The sequence below is a fragment of the Myotis brandtii genome, unplaced genomic scaffold (assembly GCF_000412655.1).
Source record: "Myotis brandtii unplaced genomic scaffold, ASM41265v1 scaffold78, whole genome shotgun sequence".
In the NCBI taxonomy this organism is placed as follows: Eukaryota; Metazoa; Chordata; class Mammalia; order Chiroptera; family Vespertilionidae; genus Myotis; species Myotis brandtii.
The window spans coordinates 372,011-372,840 of NW_005371131.1; the positions used below are offsets into that span (position 1 = coordinate 372,011).

The 830-nt window shown below is 65.8% G+C and overlaps 1 protein-coding gene across 1 annotated transcript; it reads left to right on the forward strand.

The window, feature by feature from the left end:
- Nucleotide 1: 1 nt before the first annotated feature.
- Nucleotides 2–829, forward strand: LOC102250611 (inward rectifier potassium channel 4; the record flags this gene model as incomplete). Its single annotated transcript, XM_005883261.1, has 1 exon — nt 2–829. A coding segment is annotated over one exon (828 nt), but the record flags the coding sequence as incomplete, so codon positions are not given.
- Between the last annotated feature and the right edge of the window lies 1 nt (nt 830).

Below are 830 nucleotides of genomic sequence, written 5' to 3' on the forward strand. Positions count from 1 at the left end.
CAAGCCGTGTATCATGCACGTGAACGGCTTCCTGGGCGCCTTCCTGTTCTCGGTGGAGACGCAGACGACCATCGGCTACGGGTTCCGGTGCGTGACGGAGGAGTGCCCGCTGGCGGTCATCGCCGTGGTGGGTCCAGTCCACGTGGGCTGCGTCATCGACTCCTTCATGATCGGCACCATCATGGCCAAGATGGCCCGGCCCAAGAAGCGGGCGCAGACGCTGCTGTTCAGCCACCACGCGGTCATCTCGGTGCGCGACGGCAAGCTGTGCCTCATGTGGCGCGTGGGCAACCTGCGCAAGAGCCACATCGTGGAGGCCCACGTGCGGGCCCAGCTCATTAAGCCCTACATGACCCAGGAGGGCGAGTACCTGCCGCTGGACCAGCGGGACCTCAACGTGGGCTACGACGTCGGCCTGGACCGCATCTTCCTGGTGTCGCCCATCATCATCGTGCACGAGATCGACGAGGACAGCCCGCTGTACGGCATGGGCAAGGAGGAGCTGGAGTCCGAGGACTTCGAGATCGTGGTCATCCTGGAGGGCATGGTGGAGGCCACCGCCATGACCACCCAGGCCCGCAGCTCCTACCTGGCCAGCGAGATCCTGTGGGGCCACCGCTTCGAGCCCGTGGTCTTCGAGGAGAAGAGCCACTACAAGGTGGACTACTCGCGCTTCCACAAGACCTACGAGGTGGCGGGCACGCCCTGCTGCTCCGCCCGGGAGCTGCAGGAGAGCAAGATCACCGTGCTGCCCGCCCCGCCGCCCCCGCCCAGTGCCTTCTGCTACGAGAACGAGCTGGCCCTCATGAGCCAGGAGGAGGAGGAGATGG